At 44.4% G+C, this 20,707-nt stretch overlaps 1 protein-coding gene across 4 annotated transcripts in view; it reads left to right on the top strand.

The window, feature by feature from the left end:
* Window positions 1–20,707, top strand: part of APOOL (apolipoprotein O like) — a 400,760-nt gene that overhangs the window by 379,583 nt on the left and 470 nt on the right. The window contains exons 1-8 of one of the 4 annotated variants that reach the window (XM_077308415.1): window positions 8,085–8,150; window positions 11,620–11,703; window positions 12,561–12,680; window positions 15,059–15,113; window positions 17,005–17,103; window positions 18,168–18,259; window positions 18,516–18,629; window positions 19,238–19,391. In XM_077308415.1, the coding sequence (XP_077164530.1) occupies window positions 8,139–8,150; window positions 11,620–11,703; window positions 12,561–12,680; window positions 15,059–15,113; window positions 17,005–17,103; window positions 18,168–18,259; window positions 18,516–18,629; window positions 19,238–19,391 (730 nt within the window). In that variant the 5' untranslated portion in view covers window positions 8,085–8,138. Of the gene's footprint in view, window positions 1–8,084; window positions 8,151–8,195; window positions 8,431–11,617; window positions 11,704–12,560; window positions 12,681–15,058; window positions 15,114–17,004; window positions 17,104–18,167; window positions 18,260–18,515; window positions 18,630–19,237; window positions 19,392–20,707 lie in introns of those variants that run through there. The other 3 variants (XM_077308417.1, XM_077308419.1, XM_077308416.1) reach the window with 3 other exon arrangements.

Raw genomic sequence — 20,707 nt, 5'->3', positions numbered from 1 at the left:
CAAACAGCAGACACTCTATGCAGAGAGCTGTGATGGGCGCTTTCCTTCTGCCCCCCTCCCCTGTGCACACTGCAAGACCACGGAGATGACTCAGAGGCATTTTGTAATTCTTAATCAGATAAGGCAGAGATGTACTTTCAATAGGGGCCTCAGTATATAGATACTGTGAGCGAAATCTCCGAGGAATTGTCATTATTCTCGTTAAATCGTTAAATCTATTTTACCAAGGCCATTAATGTCTCATTTCATTCCTGTGCTGGTTAGATACCATCTGTTACCTTGAGGCAGTAGAATAATTTCATCCTGAATGGATTTTAAACCATGTTTTTTTTTCCCAGTTTTAAAAAAGCCCTATTTTGTGTTCCTAAAACATCCCAGATGCTTATACATTTAAGAATGAGCTATCTTGTTCAGAATTGACACGCAGTGAAGGTATGGAAGTATGTTTGATTTTTAGAATTCTTCTGCACAAGGATTGCATTTATGATTTGTTTTCTGGTTGCTGATAAGCAATGGCATTTTGCACCATCTGGGAGTCTGGCTTCATGCAGAATAACAAGGTATGTCCCTGTCCTTGGGAGCTTACGGTCCTACACTTCAGTGCATAGGGGCAGACAGAGGGAAGGTAAGCACAAGAAGAATACATGCTTATAGTGGTGCATTTTGGTAGGTGGTGTCATTTCCAAATGCTTCCTGGAAATACACTCTGGACAGCTCAAGGAAACACAAAGAGTTGGAAGGGCCCACTAGGATTCGTGGTCCATCTTAGTGGTCCATCTTGTCTTCAGGGAGGAAGGCAATCATGTCACACTCACTGCAGATGATGGGATGAGTGTTCTGGAGGTCCATTGTAACTTCTAGGCAGTGCAACTACTATATTATATTTTCCTAGTAGTTGCACTGCCTAGAAGTTACATCCTGGCAAATAGATGGGGAAGAAATGGAGGTGGTGACAGATTTTATTTTCCTGGGCTCCAAGATCACTGCAGATGGGGACTGCAGCAAAGAAATTAAAAGACGCTTGCTCCTGGGGAGGAAAACTATGGCAAATCTAGACAGCATCCTAAAAAGCAGAGACATCACCCTGCCAACAAAAGTGCGTTTAGTCAAGGCTATGGTATTCCCAGTTGCAATGTATGGCTGCGAAAGTTGGACCATAAAGAAGGCCGAGCATCAAAGAATTGAGGCTTTTGAACTCTGGTGCTGGAGAAGACTCTTGCAAGTCCCTTGGACTGCAAGGCAAACAAACCGGTCAGTCCTAGAGGAGATCAGCCCTGACTGCTCCTTAGAAGGCCATATCCTGAAGATGAAACTTAAATACTTTGGCCACCTCATGAGAAGGAAGGACTCCCTGGAGAAGAGCCTAATGCTGGGAGTGATTGAGGGCAAAAGAAGAAGGGGACGACAGAGAATGAGGCTGCTGGATGGAGTCACTGAAGCAGTAGGTGCCAACTTAAATGGACTCCGGGGAATGGTAGAGGACAGGAAGGCCTGGAGGATCATTGTCCATAGGGTCGCGATGGGTCGGAAACGACTTCGCACCTAACAACAAAGAAGTTACAATGGACCTCCAGGACACTCATCCCATCATCTGCAGTGAGTGTGACATGATTGCCTTCCTCCCTGAAGACAAGATGGACTACATCTGCCCCAAGTGTAAGCTGGCAAGACTTTTGGAGGAAAGGATTAGGGGCTTAGAAGAGAGGATTATTACTCTAACAGAAATTAAGAAAGGGGAGGAGTTCATAGATAGGAGCTGTGCAACTCTGAATAAAGAGGATACAACCAGTCCTGAAGAGGATAAGGGGATTGACCTCATAACGGAGCCTCTGCAGACCGTTATGAAAAAGACTCAACGGCGTAGAGCGAGATGGTTCTCAGGGCCTATGGGACTCCAGAATAGATTTCAGGCCCTTGCAGAGAGGTGCAAGTGCCAATGAGGGAAGAGGTCCCAAAACAAAGTCTAAGACAAAGTGAAGAGGCCACGGAGATAGAAGGAAATGGTGCTGAGAAGAAGAAAAAAGGAGAGTAGTGGTAATTGGAGACTCCCTACTAAGAGGAATGGATCGCCATGTGGCTGGGCCCGACCCCCTAACCCGAGAGGTGTATTGCTTGACAGGGGAAAAAAATTAAAAACATTTCAGAACAGCTGCCCAAACTCCTCAAATCTACGGTTCGCTACCCATTTGTGATGGTTCACGTGGGAACGAATGACATGTCTGTGAATACCATCGCTCTTGTTAAAACAGACTATCAAGATCTAGGGAGGAAGTTCAAGCAAATGGGGGCACAAGTGGTATTCTCTTCAGTCTTGCCTGTCAAGGGAAGAGGAATGCGTCGGGAGAGGAAGATAATGGAGGTGAATCATTGGCTGCATAGTTAGTGCCGGCAGCAGATATTTGGTTGACTAAAACACTGCAGGAGCTCTAAGAAGCCTAATTGGATGAACAGAGAACTTCAAGAGGAACTAAGAAAGAAAAGGGAAATGTTCAGGAAATGGAGGGAAGGACAGAGCTCTAAAGAAGAGTACATACAGGTTACTAGGCACTGTAGATCAATCATCAGAAAGGCCAAAGCTGAGAGTGAGCTAAGATTGGCCAGGGAAGCCCATTGTAACAAGAAAATATTTTTCAGTTATGTGAGGAGCAAATGTAAAGTAAAGGAGGCAATAGGCCCACTGTTGGGTGCAGATGGACAAACTCTAATGGAGGATGCATAGAAAGCAGAAAGGCTCAGCGCCTATTTTACATCTGTTTTTTCCCACAGGTCAAAGGGTTTAAGCACATCTAGAGATGGTAGTAGCCAAGGGATAGTGTCTGGGTGGCAGGTTGACATGGACAGAGAGGTTGTCGAGAGGCATTTAGCTGCACTGGATGAGTTCAAATCCCCTGGGCCGGATGAAATGCACCCGAGATTGTTCAAAGAACTTTCCGGAGAACTTGCACAACCCTTGTCCATCATCTTCGGGACCACTTTAAGGACTGGAGATGTCCCAGAGGACTGAAAGAGAACAAACATTATACCGATCTTCAAAAAAGGGAGGAAGGATGACCCGGGAAACTACAGACCAGTGAGTCTGACCTCTGTTGTGGGGAAGATAATGGAGCAGATATTAAAGGGAGCGATCTGCAAACATCTGGAGGACAATTTGGTGAAGATAGGTTGAGGGACTTGGGAATGTTCAGCCTGGAGAAAAGGAGGTTGAGAGGGGACACAGTAGCCCTCTTTAAGTATTTGAAAGGTTGTCACGGAGGAAGGCAGGATGCTGTTTCTGTTGGCTGCAGAGGAAAGGACGCGCAGTAATGGGTTTAAACTACAAGCCTGATATAGGCTAGATATCAGGGGGGGAAAGTTTCACAGTCAGAGTAGTTCAGCAGTGGAATAGGCTGCCTAAGGAGGTGGTGAGCTCCCCCTCACTGGCAGTCTTCAAGCAAAGGTTGGATACTCTATGATTCTGTGATTCTGTGATTCTATGTTTAGCCGAAAATTATTTTTAATTAATTTCAACCCACTGATTTTGGTCCAACCCTCTGGGAAAACAATTCTGCTCCATCTTCTCTATGACAGCCCCTCAAGTAGTTGAAAATGGTTATCATATCACCTCTTAGTCACCTTCTCTCCAAGCTAAGCAGACCAAGCTTATTCAACCTTTCCTCATACGACTTGGTCTGCAAACGCCTTACCATCTTTGTAGCCCTTCTCTGGACACACTCAAGTTTCTCTAGATCTTGGATGGGAGACGTCCTATGAAGACTACGGGGGTTGGCAATGGCAAACCACCTTGACTTCTCACTTACCTTGAAAGTTCCTTGCTGAGGTCACCATGTATCAGCTATGAATTGACTGCACCTAGTACATTTGAAATAGAGAATATCCCTTCAGAAACACTGTACCAACAGACAGCTGTTGCTTGTGTCAGATTCGAGTGGGTCGCCGCATTGGTCTGAAGCAGCAGAACAAATTTAGAGTCTACTGGCACCCTTAAGACCAACAGAGTTTTATTCAAGGTATGAGCTTTCATGTGCATGCACACTTCCTCAGATACAATGAAATGGAAGTAATTAGTATATACTTATGGGCAAGTGTGAAGGTAAATTAGACCAGTGGTTCTCAACCTGGGGGTCGGGACCCTTTTGGGGATCGAACAACCCTTTCATGGGGATCGTGGCAAGGCAAGCAGCTTTGCAGGGTGGACACCACCTACACAACAGCCTTGCGGGGTAGATCGAGATGGAGTATTCGTCTGTCTGGAGCAGTGGAAAAGAGTGAGATTGGCATGGTGGGACAAGACGCAGAACTGAACTGAGAAACCCTGGAAAAATTTATATACAATCATGAATGAACAATGGATCTTCATGCCTTTGGTCAATTTCGGTTTAATTTCTGTGAAAGAACACTTGCATGATTTTATGGCTGGGGGTCACCACAACATGAGGAACTGGATTAAAGGGTTGCGGCATTAGGAAGGTTGAGAACCACTGACGTAGAGCATAATGAAAATGGGTAACAGATAACAGAGATAAATGGGATAAAACAGGATTTGTTTGTGTTCACTTGAGACTGAATTGCATGAGAAACATCTTGGGTTCAATAAATATGTCTCCATTAAGAGAAGAATGGGCTTGTGTCAGTTAACTGGAGGCAGACGCTTGTATCATGTTGCTCTCACATGGTACCTGGCTGTTGTTCACTGTGAGAAGCACTACAGGATTAGAGCAGGACAGAAATCCAGAATGGACACAAGGAATTTAAAAAAAAATTCAAAGCCAGGTAATTCAGTATCAGAACCATGTCAGAACCATGACTGCGTTTAGGATTCATTTCCAGGAATGTTCTGAATAGGTGAGTGTTGAAGTGGAATTGGAAAAAAATATAGAAAGAGGTATTATGCACCTATTTGTGGAAGGAATTCCAGGCCCAGATGTAATGAGAAGGAGAAAGCAAATAGGACAGATAACCATTGGGGGCAGCAAGGAGAGGAGAGCTACAATGTCACCCTTTTGCAGTTAACCAGAGCAGACTAATGAGGACCAGGAAAAAAAAATAAGCCTGCTCTTAGTATTCTTTGCCTTCTAAAGCATGTTTAGTCCATCAGGTTATTTTGCATATGTTTCTTTGGATATATTTTTCATTTACAAGTAATTCCTGGGAGGGAGTCCCATCAAGTATGCAAAAAGCCCTAATTAGGCTGAGGGTGGTCCCGTTTCACTGCCTGCTGATCGGCACTGGATCATTAAGTTTGCTATTAGGAACGATTACGATTATGGAATTATGAGAATTTATGTCAAAATATGACAGAGCACTGGCAAAACAGTCAACCTCGTGCTCATTGCCAAGTATAACAGTATGAGACGTCTGGGGAGAGACATAATTCAGGTTGATTTACAAATGATTATCTTCACACAGGTTTCATGCTGTTTTCTCCACAGACAATATTTTCTGTGTAGGAAAATATATAAATAATCGTCACACCCCTCCAGCCTGGTGTAGTGGTTAAGAGTGGCGGCTTCTTACCTGGCAAGCTGGGTTCGATTCCCCAGTCCTCCAAAGGCTGCCCACTGGGTGAGCTTGGGCTAGTCAGAGTCCTGTTAGAAGCTGTTCTCACAGAGCAGTTTCTCTCAGAACTCTCTCAGCCTCAGTGGGTGACTGTTGTGGAAGAGGAAAGGAAAGCAATTGTAAGCCATTTTGAGACTTCTTCGGGCAGTGAAAAGAGGAGTATGCAAAACAACTTGTTCTTCTTCAGTGGTCAGAAATATCTTCTCCCCCCCCCCTTTAAAACTAATTCTTGAACATCCAACCTACAAAGGAGATCATCTTCTGACAATTATTAATAAACTGGTGTTGGTCTTTAGAACATAAAAGGCGTTTTTGTTTTGGTCTAGTGCAGGGGTAGTCAAACTGCGGCCCTCCAGATGTCCATGGACTACAATTCCCATGAGCCCCTGCCAGCAGACGCTGGCAGGGGCTCATGGGAATTGTAGTCCATGGACATCTGGAGGGCCGCAGTTTGACTACCCCTGGTCTAGTGTGTCAATATGGCTAAGTTTGTTTGTTTTGTCCAGAGTTAACCAGACATTTTACCCACAGAAGCTGCTCCACTGCAGGATGGAGAGGAAGTCATCTGTTCAAACCCCTCTCAAAGTCTTTCGTCCCCAGCAGAATTGTGAAGACGAAATGGTGCACAGAGCCCTGAGCTCTTTGAAGAAGGAAGATAATGCTTGAGCACCCAGCAGACCGACTGCACGGTGAATTCTAGCTGGGTCAAAATCAGACATGAAAAATAAACACATGATCTGTAAAACGGTATACCAGAAACCCATATGCAGCTTGCTAAGATGCCCGAACACTTTATGCAACATTACAAAAGATCCTGGGTTATGCCTGATGCACTGCACACACTTTACCAACCCCCTCAATTATGTTGCTGTCTTAATCAACCGTTTGCTTGCTTGCGCATGTTTGATTTCTGTGTGTTTGGGGGAATGACTGTTTCTTAAGCAACCCCTTTTTTAAGCCTGTGGGCATCTGGATTCTGACAGATCATCCAGGTTGTGGCTGGAGATCAGATCAGTTCACCTGCAAATGGCTACTTTGAAAGGTGGATTTTGTATCATTATTCCCTATTGTATGATGCAGGGGTAGTCAACCTGTGGTCCTCCAGATGTTCAGGGACTACAATTCCCATGAGCCCCTGCCAGAAAACGGTTATGGGAATTGTAGTCCGTGAACATCTGGAGGACCACAGGTTGACTACCCCTGGATAATGTATAAGATTATATAATATATAATAATATATAATATAATATTGTATATTGTATAATATACAATATAATATAATATATCAATTATAATTATATAATAAAATATTGTATATTGTATAAGAGAGCCTCTTGTGGCGCAGAGTGGTAAGGCAGCCGACATGCTGTCTGAAAGCTCTGCCCATGAGGCTGGGAGTTCAATCCCAGCAGCTGGCTCAAGGTTGACTCAGCCTTCCATCCTTCCGAGGTCGGTAAAATGAGTACCCAGCTTGCTGGGGGGTAAACGGTAATGACTGGGGAAGGCACTGGCAAACCACCCCGTATTGAGTCTGCCATGAAAACGCTAGAGGGTGTCACACCAAAGGTCAGACATGACCTAGTGCTTGCCCATGGGATACCTTTACCCTATTGTAGTCCATCCCCTCCAAACCACACCCTACTTGAACTCCATCCCCAAAATCTCCAGGTATTTCCAAGCCCAGAGATGGCAACCTTACCACAGCCACACCATGACTGCTGGAGGCGGCAGAGCCAGGCGCAAAAAGGCACCCACAGTGTAGTATTTCTCCTATTGTAGTAGATATGGGATGAACACAATGGTCATCTCCCCCCCCCCCCGGTACATTCAACGTCAGAAATTCAAGGGATGTAGTTGACCCTCGCATATATAACGGAAAGGCAAAAACTGCATGGGTTGCATTTCCACCTGTTGGACAGCTGTTTATGGCACTGTAACCCTACACCTTAAACAATGGGATTGAGAAACATTGGAATTAATGACATGGAAATCACCAGACTCCATACATAAGGAGAGAGTAAATTCACGGCAGATTAGTTAAGACCGTCATGATAACATCCAGCCAATATGCAGCAGAATGAGGGTGTCTTCCTTGCAAGAATACCAAGTTAAGATCATCAGTCCTTTAGGTCAGGGGTAGTCAACCTGTGGTCCTCCAGATGTCCATGGACTACAATTCCCATGAGCCCCTGCCAGCATTCGCTGGCAGGGGCTTATGGGAATTGTAGTCCATGAACATCTGGAGGACCACAGGTTGACTATCCCTGCTTTAGGTCCAATTCGAGATTTTAAAAAACACACCCACAAAGGGGATGCAAATGTAAAGACGAGGGGCAGAGACATCTCCAGTCGCGAAGAGGAGTAAATCAAAGGGGCCCGTCTCCTCCCAGGCGACTCCCGAGAAGGAAAGCGCCACATTCCCTTTTCACCCAACGCTGCACGCGAAGAAGAGTTGGAGCGGCAGTGGGCGGGGCGGGGCCGTCCCTTCAGCCAATCCTCGCGCCCGTTCCGTTTGCTCCGCCCCCGTTCTGCCGCGTCACACAGGCCGGGCGGATTCCTCCTGGGGGAGAGGCGGGGCCAAGATGGCGGCCAAGGTGAGTGGAGCGGCCTGTCCGCTAAAGGGAGGAGCCCCCAAGAGAAGCGGCGGGCGGGTCGTTGTGTTGAGCTCTAGGAGAAGTCGCCGATAGGGTCTCTGAACGTCTACCGCAGGGGTGGGCAAACTGCGGCGCTCCAGATGCCCGAGGACTACAATTCCCATGAGCCCCTGCCAGCGTTCGCTGGACATCTGGAGGACCACAGTTTGCCCGCGCCTGCGCTACAGAGTGCCCGCTTCCTGCAGCTGTGAGTGAAGTTTCCTGGGCTGCCAGCCTCCAGGTGCGACCTGGGGAGCCCCTCCAGAATACAGAGATGAGCTTCCCTGGAGAAAAGGGATGCTTTTTTTGTGGGGGGGGGGGAGCTCTATGGCAGGGGCAGCCAAGTTATGGATCTCCCAGATGTTCATGGACTACAATTCTCCTGCTGGCAGGGGCTTATGGGAATTGTAGTCCATGGACATCTGGAGAGCCACTGTTTGCTGAACTTCTGCCCAGATGGGCATATCTATTTATCTGCCTTATGATCTATACAGGATTCCACCTCCTTTCCATTTTATCATCACTGTGATTTTGGGGTGGGTTGACAGAATGTCTGGCCCAAGGACAATGCACTGAGTGTAGATTTGAACTCACCCCCCTCCCCCTTTCGGGCCAGGGTTTTGGGCATTTGCAAGAACAGTCCATCCTGTGGGTTGTTTATTTTTCTAGCTGTTTTAGTTAAAAATAGCTCCCCCACACACACATTAGTTTGTGGAAATGCCCATTGTTATTTAACAATAAAAGAGAGAGACTGTTATTCAAAACAGTTTTTAAATTGAAAAAAGCAAGTGTGTCATTTGTCTGATGCAAAAATATCTGGAAGAGGGGAGGATGCTAAAATTAAAAGTTCGTTGTTCAAGAGGGTTACGTTTATTCTCCCACTCCTGGGTGAACTCCATGATGGCTCAAAGGAGACCTGCTTAGAAATGGCGAAAACCTATCTTTTTCAAACCAAGTGGCCAAATTCTGTGCTTATTTGTGCAGAGCCTGAAATAAGGTAACTGACAGTAATACTGGCTAGGTCATATTATGATTTTTATATGATTTTAGCTTGTTCAGGTGGCTTTTAACTGTTTTTATCTGTATTTTATGATATCTGATGGTCTGTGACCACAGTAATAAACTACTAGTAGCAGTTATTTATGAGAATTTGCAGCCCTATCCTGTCAGGTTGGTTACCAACTCTAGATTCATGAGGAAAGGACTTACATGGAAGAGAATGGAGTTGGGCGTGATTTCCAGGAAGCCATGAGCCCAGCTGGCCTCCAGCATTGGATTAAAAAAAATGTGAAAGTGGTGGTCTTCCTTTTATCGATTTTCCCAGCATGAGCTCTCACAGTTTCATTATTTTCTCTTTCTTTAATAACCCTTTCTACAGGGCTTGTTTTTCAGAAATCAGCTTACGCCCTGTACTATTTGCTTTAGGATGCTTTGGGCTGATCCTGCGTTGAGCAGGGGGTTGGACTAGATGGCCTGCATGGTCCCTTCCAACTCTATGATTCTATGATCGTGTTTTCATTTTTCCTACAAGGGATGCCTCTCCCTTCACTGTCTGCTGTTTTCCAGTTGTTTCTTTTACTCTCTAAACTCTTGGCGTGCAGAGGGCTGTCTTTATTCCTACAATGTGTCTTGGGAAATATGCATTGAAAGAACCAAAGAGGGAACAAAGTCACCCAACCTGTGTGCACAAGTTAAGAACCTAAAAGGTTGAGCAGAAGTAGAATAGGTATAAGTATAAAAAATTAAAATGCAAATATTTATTACAATACTTTTGCACAGGTAAAACTTAAAAACATCAACGTATATCACACTCTGTTGCAGAAATCCAAAACATTTTGACACATGGGATAAATGACCAAATAACCAAATGCATTTAAACCCCTAATATTTAAATGCACTCATGTGATGTACTAGGGACTATAAGGTGGTAAAAAATCTGAAAGAGATAAAAATGTACTATGAAGAGCATTGTCATGCAATAAAACTTTCTTATATACGTCTGTGTATAAATACTTAGGATGATGATTACTCACGTGAATGTATTATTTGAACAGTTTTCTCATATATTTTTGTGAACTACAATTGAATTCGAGATTTTTGCCTCTATTCTCAAACTTTGTTCGGCTGCTTCAGACCAGCATGGCTACACTTCTGCATCTATCCCTGGAGATGAAAGTTTAAGAAGGCCTCTGGTAGGGTGTGGCCACAGAGAAAGGATGAGATATTTGTATAAGAAGTGCCTGGGGAGATGGCTTGATTGAGGCGTAGATGGCAAATTGCAGACTGGTACTTCCCTAGAAACTGTGCATTAGTTGTCTCCACATTTTCTCCCTCAACCTGAGGCCTAGAAACTTGTGCGGTCAGCTTTTCTAGCATTTTAGAAATGATTAGGTAAGAGTCCATAATGTGAACTGAACTCAGTCAAGGCTATGTAAAATCCTAGAGTGCAGGCATTGGTCTTATTGAGCAATATAAGTGATACAGGTTTTTTATTTAAAAATCCAACATAATTAGCATCACTTTAATCTTGAGTGATCTTTTAATTCAATTTTCTGCTTGCAAAAAGAAATTTCTGCAGACAGCCCTCCCTTCCGCTTTCCTTGAAGGAAAGTTCAAGGGGCTACCGATAGAAGCACGTAAGTGTGTCTGTGGCGAAGGTCAAATAGAGACAGCTGAACATGTCCTATTTGAGTGCAGGCTCTATCGTCACCTCCGTATAAATACACTGGCCTCATTGCTCGCAGAATGCCCCAGAGGTTTGAGGAAACAGCGCCTTAAGCTACTACTTTCAGACACAAATAAAGATCTAACAAAAATTATTGCTAGATTTGCTTGGGTAGCTATAAAAATAAGGCAGAGCTGGACCAACTCTGTTCCCTAGTGCTTTTATATTGGATCCATATACAACTGTTCTTATTTCTTAGTTTTTACCCATTTATAATTGATGTTATATTTGTAATTTTATGTTTTTTACTGGCTGGTCTATGACCATAAATAAAATTGATTGATTGATTGATTTCTGCAGACACATTTTGACAATGCACAATGATTTATTGTAACTTTAGCATCGTCATTAATAAATCAATACAGCAGGTTCCTCCAACAAATTGCTTACCCCCACTTCACAAATAATTTCCCCCAATAATACAGGTCAAGGAAGAAGCTGTGGTAAGACACTGGTCTTGCATCCAACCCTGCTTAGTATGAACTGCTTATATAATCTGAACCTCTTTTCCTCAAGTAATTCAGGAAACTTTGACTGTGCTTTGGAGTGCCTCTTTTACCCTTTTCTCAAATGCTGTAAGTTGCAATATCTCATCGTGTTTAGCAAATAGATATGTTGCTGTAATAAATCTTTTGAGTTTCGATGAATAAAAAAATGTCCTTTTAAAAGGAGTTGCTTTTGATTTCTCGATCTCTTTGCCACTAGATGGCAAAATGGGCCGCCATTCCTGTGACTTTGGCAGGTGCTTCAGAGGAGGAGCCGAAATCCCAGCCGGTTAAAGCACATCAGGTAGGCTTTCATCTGCAAAGAGAAGACCTGGGCGCATCTAACATCACTAATGTGTTCCTCTGAGTTTCATCTCACAAGAAGCAGAATAGGATAGTAGAATGGAGAATGATTTGTTTATTCCATAGATTCAAATGAGTAACACAATAAAATCAGAGTCCAGTAGCACCTTTAAGACCAACAAAGATGTATTCAAGGCGTGAGCCTTCGAGTTGAATAAATATTTGTTGGTCTTAAAAATGCTACTGGACTCTTGATTTTATTGTTTATTCCATGTAGCTCTCTCTTCTTTGGAGCTAAAGGTCTGGGTTTCCCTATGGTGTGCAAGCAGAGTACAGTACAGAATGTTAGTTCAGAATATTAGTTCATATAAGGCACTCTTAGTTCATATAAGCTGATGGTGTCAAACAGGCCTTGACCTTGTGCCCTGGATGAACTAAGGATGCCCAGTAGAATCCACGGAATCCTCTGCTACTTGCCAGAGTTCTCTGATGGATTATAGAGGCCCCAAGGCAACATTTTGAAATGTTTGACGGTCGAAATCCCTGCAATGGATAATCTGCATCCAGATGCTCACACATGTCCTGTCCCTGCCAACATCCCAATCGTATCCTCATGTAGGTCGGCAGCTGACTCTAATGCTGGTTTAAATAGCCGGCAATGTCTAGTATTTCTGTGTATATGGAGCATCATTTGCTTGTCTGAAAGCCAGCTACTCCATTGCGGATTGGGGTGGCAGAGAAGACAATCTCATTCAAAGGATAAAACAGGACAGTTGATGTCCTCGGAGGAATCTCGACATTTTCATTGTGTTTCTCAGGTATTTGTCATATGATTTTTTCCCCCTCTTTCCTCTTCAGCTTTCTATTTATAACGCACCACCTCTGAAATCAAGATATATCAATGAAAAGCCTGGCAACTTGCAAACTGGGATTTCTTCAGTACGAAAGTCAGTGAGTTACTACATGAATGGGTGCAAGGTAGGAATATAAATTGCCTAATCGGGCCGGCATTCAGGTTTAGCCGTAAGTGAGCTACTGAAATAAACATAGCTTTCTTAGAAGCAACGAAAGCATCTCAAACTAGTCGACAAGTTCACTCAAAAACCTCTTTGGATTAAATGTCCTCTATTTTGCCACTCATCAGGCTAAAGAATCATTCCCACCCACCTTGCTATTTTTTTCCAAGCTAGGGAAAGGAGCGACCTCTTGTGGTGTGAATTAAACGTAATTTTTCAGTACAACTATTGGGCTCGTATTTTCTTGTAATACATGTGCATTTTCCTGGCATATGTCATTGTATGTCATGAAAGCTGGAACAATTCCGGGCAGGCATATGTGTGGGGTTTGATGCCTGGGGATTTGGACTTCAGTTCTCTCCCTTCCAAGTGCTTGAAATTTGATACATTGCAAGGACACAAAATAAAGAAACCCCAAACATCCTATTATGTAGGTATCCCAGAGGAAACTAAGGTCTAGTGAGCAGAACTTGGCCCCAAAGAACACTCTCCCGAGTTATCTCACGGTCCTGAGGAACCTACAACAGTTCCATAGGGCCTGCAAGAAAGAGCTATTCTGCCAGGCCCATGATTGAGATCAGAGACCATGCTAGAAATTTGGCCTCTTGGCCCAAAACACCAGTCCGTTCAGAACACCAGCTAAAATATATTTACTCATATAAGGATACAGGATGATCTTGACAGGCTAGAAAACCGGGCTAAAATGAATAAAATGAATTTTAAAAGTGAAAAATGTAAAGTTGTGCATTTAGGTAGGAAAAATTAAATGCATATCTATAGGATGAGTGAGATTTGTCTTGACAGTAGTACATGTGAAAAGGACCTCGGAGTCTCAGTAGACCAGACACTGAACAATGAGTCAGCAGTGTGACTTGGTGGCTAAAAAGGCAAATGGGGTTTGGGGCTGCATTAAAAGAAGTATAGCGTCCAGATCACACAGGGTGATGTTACCACTTTGCTCTGCTCTGGTAAGACCTAAAACTGTGTTCCGGTTTTGGCACCACAATTGAAGAAAGATGTAGAGAAACTGGAGTGTGTACAGAGGAGGGCTTCCAAGTTGTATGGGGAAAGGTTGAGGGAGCTTGTTCTGTTTAGCCTGGAGCGTTGAAGACTTAAGAGGTGATATGATAACCATCAAATACTTGAGGTACTGTCATATAGAAGATGGAGCAGAGTTGTTTTCTGTTGCCCCAGAGGGTTGAACCAGAACCAATGGGTTGGAATTAATTCAAAATAATTTTCGGCTAATCATCCAGAAGAAGTTCCTGACAGAGCGGTTCCTCAGTGGAACAGGCATCCTTGGAAAGTGATGGGTAGTCCTTCTTTGGAAGTTTTTAAGCAGAGGTTAGATAGTCATCTGACAGAAATGCTGATTTGATGAATTTAGGCAGATTGTGAATGGCTGGCATAAGAGATTCCTATCACCCCTCTCTGTTTACATCACTTCCCTCATCAAAAAAAAGAGAAGGTAATTTAGGAAACCTCTTTTTATTTCATTATGAATTATTATAGTAATAAGCTAATGAGTTATTCTAATAATGAGTTAATGAATGAAGCCTCCGTGTGGGTAACAGCATAAATAAACAACAATAGTTACAATATAAAGTTTATTTTGTTACCCACTTTGAGCCTTCATCATCATTATTATTAATTTTATGATAGAGAAATTCCATGGAATAATAATGGAGAAATTCAGTGAAATAATAGTTCCCTACTGTAGATTTTATAGCAATGGGGAGGCAAAGAGATGTTACATTGGTTTGCTGTTGTTGCCTTGAGATTGATGTTAAAAAATCCATATTCTTCTTTGGATCCTAATCAATATCTGTTTTGTTTTTTTTTAATTCTTGGGGAACTGTAGAATGTTGATATTGCTTTGGGTTAACAGATACTGGCAGGGTTGCATTGATGTACAGAGTAACACTATCTTACTTAAGATAAGCTGGGATCCAGTGTAAAATATCTGTGAATGGATACATAACGTCCCCACCAAAATGCCCCCCCCAAATGCTCCTTCTGGGGAATGGCAGATCCCACTGGAAGCTGCATGGGGGGCGGGGTTGGAGGGCTGTTGTGAGCAGATTATAGGGTCAGAATAGCTCCCCATCAATCTTTTTGATAGGATCCATTTCCTTGATTGCTCAGTGCAGCTGTACCATGTCTTTGAAACAATATAACTTCCCTTTTCACATCAGACTGAAGATGTTTATTTTAAAAGAATGGGAAGTTTTTTTTATGTTTTGTTAAAATAGTAATTTGGTATTTATAGGTGAAAGACATAGATTTCTGACAACATAAGAGTCCAGATTTTAAAACTTGTATTTTGTTCTATTTATGCAGAACGCTTATTTTTTCGTAAAAAATGGAATCATATCTTCTATACAGTTTGGAAAAGGTGGGTGAGTATAGTCCTTTTTCTGTTCGCATATGACCATGTAAATCAGGGGTAGTCAAACTGCGGCCTTCCAGATGTCCATGGATTACAATTCCCAGAAGCCCCCTGCCAGCATTCGCTGGCAAGGGCTCCTGGGAATTGTAGTCCATGGACATCTGGAGGGCCGCAGTTTGACTACCCCTGATGTAAATCATAGACATGATTCCGTTTGGGCTCCCTTGTGAAGTTCCACAGGGCTTGGTGCTCTCCCCCACGCTTTTCAACATCTTTATGCGCCCTCTGGCCCAGCTGGTCAGGAGCTACGGATTAGGTTGTCATCAGTATGCTGATGACAATCAGCTATATCCTGATGGACAGCCACCCGGATTTCCCCCCGGATCCATTTGCCAGATGTTTGGAAGCCGCGGCTGGATGGTTTGAGCAGAGCCGCCTGAAACTCAACCCTGCCAAGACGGAGGTCCTGTGGTTTGGAGGGAAGGGAGCAGCTCAGGAAGCGCGATTACCCACCTTAGCCAGGATGCAACTGACCATCACGTCCCAAGCCAGGAATTTGGGTGTGACCTTGGATGCCTTGTTAACACTGGAGGCCCAGGTCAAGAAGGTAGCGGGCCAGGCTTTGCTCCATCTTCACCAGCCCCGGCTACTAGCGCCCTACCTGTCTCCTGACCACCTGGCCGCAGTGATTCATGCGACGGTCACCTCCAGAATAGATTTCTGTAACTCGCTCTACGCGGGCCTACCCTTGCGCCTGAACCGGAAATTACAGCTGGTGCAAAATGCGGCTGCTAGGGTCCTCACAGGAACAGCTTGGAGAGCCCATGTCCAGCCTGTGCTGAGGCGGCTGCATTGTCTACTGATTGCTAGCTGGATCAGGTTCAAGGTTTTGGTTGTAACCTTTAAAGCCCTCCGCGGTCTGGGACCCACATACTTGAGGGACTGCCTGATGCCCTATGCCCCCTGCAGGGCCTTACGCTCTGCGGGGACAAGCTTGTTGGTGATTCCCGGCCCCCGGGAGGCACGTCTGGCCTCGACCAGGGCCAGAGCCTTCTCGGTCCTGGCCCCTACCTGGTGGAACGAGCTCCCGGAAGAGCTGTCGGCCCTGCAGGATTTATCAGCTTTCCGCAGGGCCTGCAAAACGGAGCTCTTCCACTAGGCCTACTGCTGAGACCGGAGCCTCCTGGTAAGATTGCCCCCCCTTCGCTTTTCTTCTCTTTTCAGGGTTACACATGCAGTGATCCCTGGTCTCCTCCTTGGGTAATGTCGCCAATTGTTGGGTTGGATGATATGATTGTGTGTTAGGGTGTTTTTATGTATTAGGGGTTTTATGGGGTTTTATATACTGTTACCCGCCATGAGCCTTAAGGTAGTGGCGGGCTATAAATCCAAATTATTTATTTATTTATTTATTTATAACACTTATTAGCTGCCTTTCTCCTTGCAGAACTCAGGGTGGCTTACAATATAAATAAAACTAATGTTTTTTAAAAAGAGAATGAAAACAATATACATTGCAATTATAAAAAGACATAAAAGGTCACAATTTAAAAACTCCAAATATTATTAAATAATAACTCAGTCGGTGAAATGCAATTCCAAATAGAGCTGTATTCAACTGCTTTGACAGTGAGGGAGCCAGGTAAATCTCCCTGGGGAGCTTGTGCAGCCGGACACACCCTGGTGGAATTATAAGGACTGGGAGGGCGACACGCCCTGGTTTTTCTTTTTTTTAAGTATTGCTCCACTATCCATGCATGGCTTGGTTTGGTTACATGGCTGGTCTTTATAGTTGTTTTCCTCTCTGCGTATATATGCCCTTATAAGTAATAACGCAAATGTCCAATGTGCAAGAGGGAGGAAATCTTCAAATATTGTACTGTTCTTTACTTTTAAGATGCGTATGTTTATCTGAAGAATCCCCCTCCGGAATTTCTTCCCAAAGTTGGCGCAATTACAATTTCGGGACTGACTGGGCTAGTCCTAGCAAGAAAAGGTACGGGGTGCCCTTTCTTCACTTTTTGTGAATAGAAAATACGATTTCAATTAAAAAAAAAACACAGTCCAGATTAAAGGTAAAGGTATGCCCTGTGCAAGCACCGGGTCATGTCTGACCCTTGGGATGACGCCCTCTAGCGTTTTCATGGCAGACTCAATACGGGGTGGTTTGCCAGTGCCTTCCCCAGTCATGACCGTTTACCCCCCAGCAAGCTGGGTACTCATTTTACCGACCTCGGAAGGATGGAAGGCTGAGTCAACCTTGAGCCGGCTGCTGGGATTGAACTCCCAGCCTTGTGGGCAGAGCTTTCAGACTGCATGTCTGCTGCCTTACCACTCTGTGCCACAAGAGGCTGTACACTCCAGATTACAGACCTTTATATCATGACTGGTTGTAGAAGGTTAACACTAACCAGGAAGTACAGCCTAAATTAACTTACCTGACTGTGGCAACAGTGTTTCTGGCTAAAACAGCACTACAGACTACTGCCGAAACATCGATGGTAGAGTTGGCTTTCACTTACCCCATGTATGGCTGAGGAGGGCTTGCTGTTACTTTCATGTAACAGAATTTGTGTCTTGTTTCTTTCTTTGAAAACTGTTGCTGTTTGTTTAACATGTCTATGTATTAAAGGTAAAGGTATCCCCTGTGCAAGCACCGAGTCATGTCTGACCCTTGGGGTGACGCCCTCTAGCGTTTTCATGGCAGACTCGATACGGGGTGGTTTGCCAGTGCCTTCCCCAGTCATTACCGTTTACCCCCCAGCAAGCTGGGTACTCATTTTACCGACCTCGGAAGGATGGAAGGCTGAGTCAACCTTGAGCCGGCTGCTGGGATTGAACTCCCAACCTCATGGGCAAAGCTTTCAGGCGGCTGCCTTACCACTCTGCGCCACAAGAGGCTCTGTCTATGTATTAGGGGTGCACAAAACAAAAATTGGAATTTTGGTGGCTTGTGTATATTGATTCAGGTATATTGACAATGTTGCAGGCTATTAACAAGTTAGGTAGCTATTCAATAGAATTGTTTCTGTGTGATTCATAGCAATTATTTTTTTGCAGGGGCCAGATTTAAGAAAATTGCCTATCCTATGGGACTCTGCACATTGTGTGTATCGCTTTGCTACCCAGCTCAGTCCGTAATTGCTGCAAAGGTAAACTCTCCGTAATGATGTAAGAATTGTTGGCATACTTCTAGACTGCCTTTTGTTTTTAAGGGAGAGTCTCATGTCTGATTCAGCCCAACTTTAAATCATGAGTTGAAAACATCTAATAGATTGCCATCTATAATTACAAGGATATTCTTCCTTTATTGGGTGAATCGCACCCTTTGTTGTAGAAGTCATTTAGGCTTACCTACATGAGAATATTTTTTTGCTCGGCGCAGTAACTTGTCTAAATTTAAACTAGGTAACAGGTAAAAAGGTTTATTCTGCAAGCCACAAAACCTATGAAGCAATAGGATCGCTCTGGACAAGACGACCCACTGCAGAAGTACCCCTCGTCCTGGGTGAAGTTGCTGAGGTAAGCTCTTTGTGATGCTACAGAGATACAGTGGAAGGACCTTTCAGTGATCTGTGTCATCTGCCAAAAGATTAACATTTGCGGATGCCTTGCATTAGCGGTCCCCAACCTTTCTCAGGTCAGGGACCGCCTCCGGAGTGAGGGAAGAGCCGACGGCCCGGGTGCTGCGAAAACGCGCACACGCAATTACCACACATGCGTGTTTTCGCCACCAGGTGGTGCTAACACACATGCGTGGCAACTGCGCATGCACGTTTTCGCCACTAGGGGCGCTACCGCGCATGCGCGGCGACAGCACGCATGCGCGTTTGCGTCACTGCCATGCCGGCGGCTGCACCTGCCTCTTCCCTTCCTTCTTGCTGCCGGCGGGGGAAGGCAGGCGTGGCTGGCGGCGGCCCGGTACCGTGGCCTTTCCGGCCCGCCCCCGGGCCGCGGACCGGGGGTTGATGACCCCTGCCTTGCATCACTGAAGCACATTTCTAATGACAACTGACCCTCCTGATACTATCTAAAGATTCTGTATTGCCACAAAGCATACGTAAAACAGCTATACCTTTGTATGACTCATTTTGGCAATTCTGTCTTACTATAATTCTGTCCCACTACAGAAAGCTGTGGTCTCTAAAACAGACCCTACAGCAGCTTTGGAAGTGGAAGAAAAGGCGAAAGCACACGAGACACAATTCCATGCAGAGAAAACTGTTTCTGAGTCAAGTACAGTGCCTTTGATAGCGGACGTGAAGGTGCCAAGTGTCATATCAGGTAGGAAAGAATTGACACCATCAGTAATGTAATATATAATACAGTGGATAGGGGAGGGGCTCTTCTTTGCTAGAGGTTTTCAGGTAGAGGCTGAACAGCCATCTTCTGTGGCTATTCTTACATTGGACCAGTTGAATTAGATGGCCTAGAATAGGGGTAGTCAACCTGTGGTCCTCCAGATGTTCATGGACTACAATTCCCATGAGCCCCTGCCAGCATGCTGGCAGGGGCTCATGGGAATTGTAGTCCATGAACATCTGGAGGACCACAGGTTGACTACCCCTGGCCTAGAAGGCCTCTTACACCTGTGTGTGTGTGTGTGTCAAGTGTCATCAAGTGATTTCCAACCCATGGTGACCTAGGCCTCTATGAGACTCAAGTGAGTAGCCATGCTGGTCTGAAGTAGGACAACAAAAATGGAGTCCAATAGTACCTTTAAGAGTGCATGCACTCTTCCTCAGAATAAATTCCTCACTCTTCCTCAGATGTATTCTGAGGAAGAGTGCTTGCACTCGAAAGCTCACGCCTTGAATAAATCTTGTTGGTCTTAAAGGTGCCCCACCGGACTCCATTTTTGTTATTTATTTATTTAATTGGGTTTTTATACCGCCGCTCCATTATGGCTCAGGGTGGTTTGTTAGGCCTCTGTTAGTTTTTTTCACTGAACACGTCCTCTCTTGAAGATCTTAACCAGTCACAGGTCTCCAGATTCATTGGTACTCTGCCAAGGTTTCACACAGATCATGTGGCCGTGGCTCAAAAATACCAATTTTTTGTTTTTTTGTTCATTTTTGCATGCCCCTAATGTGTATCCGAGGCCATGGCACTGAAGAGCTAAGTTTCTGTCCTTTTTCCCCAATCAAAAATCTCCCCTACAGGATGTTTTTGTATCTCTTTTTCCCCGGTCAGGGTTTAAACAGGTGAGTGGAGGGGGGGGGGCAGTTCTGACTGGGAAACAGCGTGGAAGGAGGAAAGATCAGCCCTCTTTTCTTAGTTCAGTCACCCTGATCCAGGTTCAACAATGGCTACTTGCATTTACATATTCGGCAAATCCAAACACGTGTGCCCCATGTTGCATAGGGTCTGTTCCAAGATGATGGAAGTTCTATTTATTTTAGGGATGCTTTTTAAATGATAGTTTTAATCCGATGTTTCTTTTTTGATGCTGGAGGGTCATGTTGAATTGCAATGGATATTCTGGGTTTTGAATGCATCATAACCTGTCTTGGGGATCCATTCCCTGGTTGGAAGGAAAGGATATAAATGACTTTATAGATTGAAGATGCGTATTTTGCAACTTTTTTCTTTATTTAATA

The sequence above is a fragment of the Paroedura picta genome, chromosome 13 (assembly GCF_049243985.1).
Source record: "Paroedura picta isolate Pp20150507F chromosome 13, Ppicta_v3.0, whole genome shotgun sequence".
Classification (NCBI taxonomy): Eukaryota; Metazoa; Chordata; class Lepidosauria; order Squamata; family Gekkonidae; genus Paroedura; species Paroedura picta.
This window is presented reverse-complemented; position numbering and strand designations above follow the sequence as displayed.